Raw genomic sequence first — 1,847 nt, forward strand, 5'->3', positions numbered from 1 at the left:
GTTGGCCCTTTGGGCACGTCTCAGTGGCTCACTGATGTCCTGCTCGTCTCCTAGAGGCCAGGATGCCCAGACCTTTCACCAGTCCGGCCAGTCCGTACGCGGCTCCTTTCCTCTCGGCGTACTTATCGCTCTCCAGAAGCAGCTGCAGAAGATTCCTCACGATCCCCGCAGCGTCCTCTCTGATGGCCGGGACTAGAGGAGGCAGGCAGCCGGCGACAGACTCCTGCACCTGGGGGGGCGGAGGAGAGAGAGAGGATGAAGGGTGGCAAGAGAGAGAACAGGAAAACACACGAGAGGAACTAACCCAATACTTTGAGGACTGTATATTTGTACACATATTTTTATATATATTTGTATTTTTGTATTCAAGATTGTGGGAAACGGTATTTCGATCTCTCTGTACACACAAACTGAAAGATGGACAATAAAGTTGGCTTTGAATTGAAAAGAGTCCGTTGTTTACCTGCTGTGACGGGGTGGAGAGAGCCGTGATGAGCTTGGCCACGATGGGTTTGACTTTGGGGTCGTTTTTATCCAGATGTTTGGCGAGGGACCCCATCAGGATGACGACGCTCTGACGCACGGAGTCGTAGCTGGCGTCCTGCGGAGCGTTCTTCAGAAACTCCTCGAACACCGGCAGCAGGCAGCTCACGTTGTCCTGGAACATCAAGCAGATACAGGGTCAGATTTGTGTATTAAAATACATGTTCTGTTACTTAGCGACGAACACGTTGTTTCAGGTCTTATTGCGAGGTGGGTTTATGTTATTATTATTATTATTTATTTTGTGTGCGAGATTGTCATTTCATCATTCCAGGTGTGCCTTACTTTGTGTCTTGTGCGTGAAAAAAAAACCTGCCTGATTAAAGAAACATGTGGGAAATAATTAAATAAATGTGAAAAAAAAAACATGCCTGATAAAAAAAAACTGCGCAAAAAAAATGGCTTGCTTATAAAAAAAAGGTGTAAAATAATAAAGTAACTGTTAAAAAATACCTGCTTATATAAGAAAAAACTGCCTGAATATAAGAATAAATACCTGTCTAAAATAAATAATAAATACCTGTCTAAATTAACAAGAAAAATCTTACTGAATAATTACAAAAATGTGTAAAATAATCAAATTAATTTGTAGAAAAAATGTTTTAAAATAATAGAATAAAATTGTAAGGTAAATGCTCCAAGTCCTTGTTCCCCTTGTCTGAAAGAGATGCGCAGCGTACCTTTCCGTGTGTGTTGAGCGCGGAGAGCGCGGCGTCCAGCATGCAGCGCCGCACCTCAGGGTGCCGGTCGTTCAGAGCGTCAGGAACGAAGAAGAGGAAGAGAGGCGTCACCTGAGCTTCTTCCAGGAACTGAGACAGCTTGTTCAGAGCCAGAGCGATGCCCCCCCTGATGGAAGAGAGAGTGTGAGAGAGAGTGTGAGAGAGAGAGAGTGTGTGTGAGAGAGAGAGAGTGTGTGTGAGAGAGAGAGTGTGTGAGAGAGTGTGTGAGAGTGTGTGAGAGAGAGCGAGTGTGTGAGAGAGTGTGTGAGAGAGTGTGAGAGAGAGAGTGTGTGTGAGAGTGTGTGAGAGAGAGAGAGTGTGTGAGAGAGAGCGAGTGTGTGAGAGAGTGTGAGAGAGAGAGAGTGTGTGAGAGAGTGTGTGAGAGAGAGCGAGTGTGTGAGAGAGTGTGTGAGAGAGTGTGTGGGAGAGTGTGTGAGAGAGTGTGTGAGAGAGTGTGTGAGAGAGAGAGAGAGTGTGTGAGAGTGTGTGAGAGAGAGAGTGTGTGAGAGAGAGTGTGTGAGAGAGAGAGTGTGTGTGAGAGAGTGTGTGAGAGAGAGAGAGTGTGTGAGAGAGAGTGTGAGAGAG

At 46.0% G+C, this 1,847-nt stretch overlaps 1 protein-coding gene across 1 annotated transcript; it reads right to left on the minus strand.

Annotated features, from left to right (window-relative positions):
* Positions 1 to 32: 32 nt before the first annotated feature.
* Positions 33 to 1,389, minus strand: LOC104964287 (translational activator GCN1-like; the record flags this gene model as incomplete). Its single annotated transcript, XM_010793029.1, has 3 exons — positions 33 to 229; positions 464 to 658; positions 1,224 to 1,389. Coding segments are annotated over 3 exons (558 nt in total), but the record flags the coding sequence as incomplete, so codon positions are not given.
* Between the last annotated feature and the right edge of the window lie 458 nt (positions 1,390 to 1,847).

Source organism: Notothenia coriiceps, unplaced genomic scaffold (assembly GCF_000735185.1).
Source record: "Notothenia coriiceps isolate Sejong01 unplaced genomic scaffold, NC01 NC01_scaffold00037036, whole genome shotgun sequence".
Taxonomy (NCBI): Eukaryota; Metazoa; Chordata; class Actinopteri; order Perciformes; family Nototheniidae; genus Notothenia; species Notothenia coriiceps.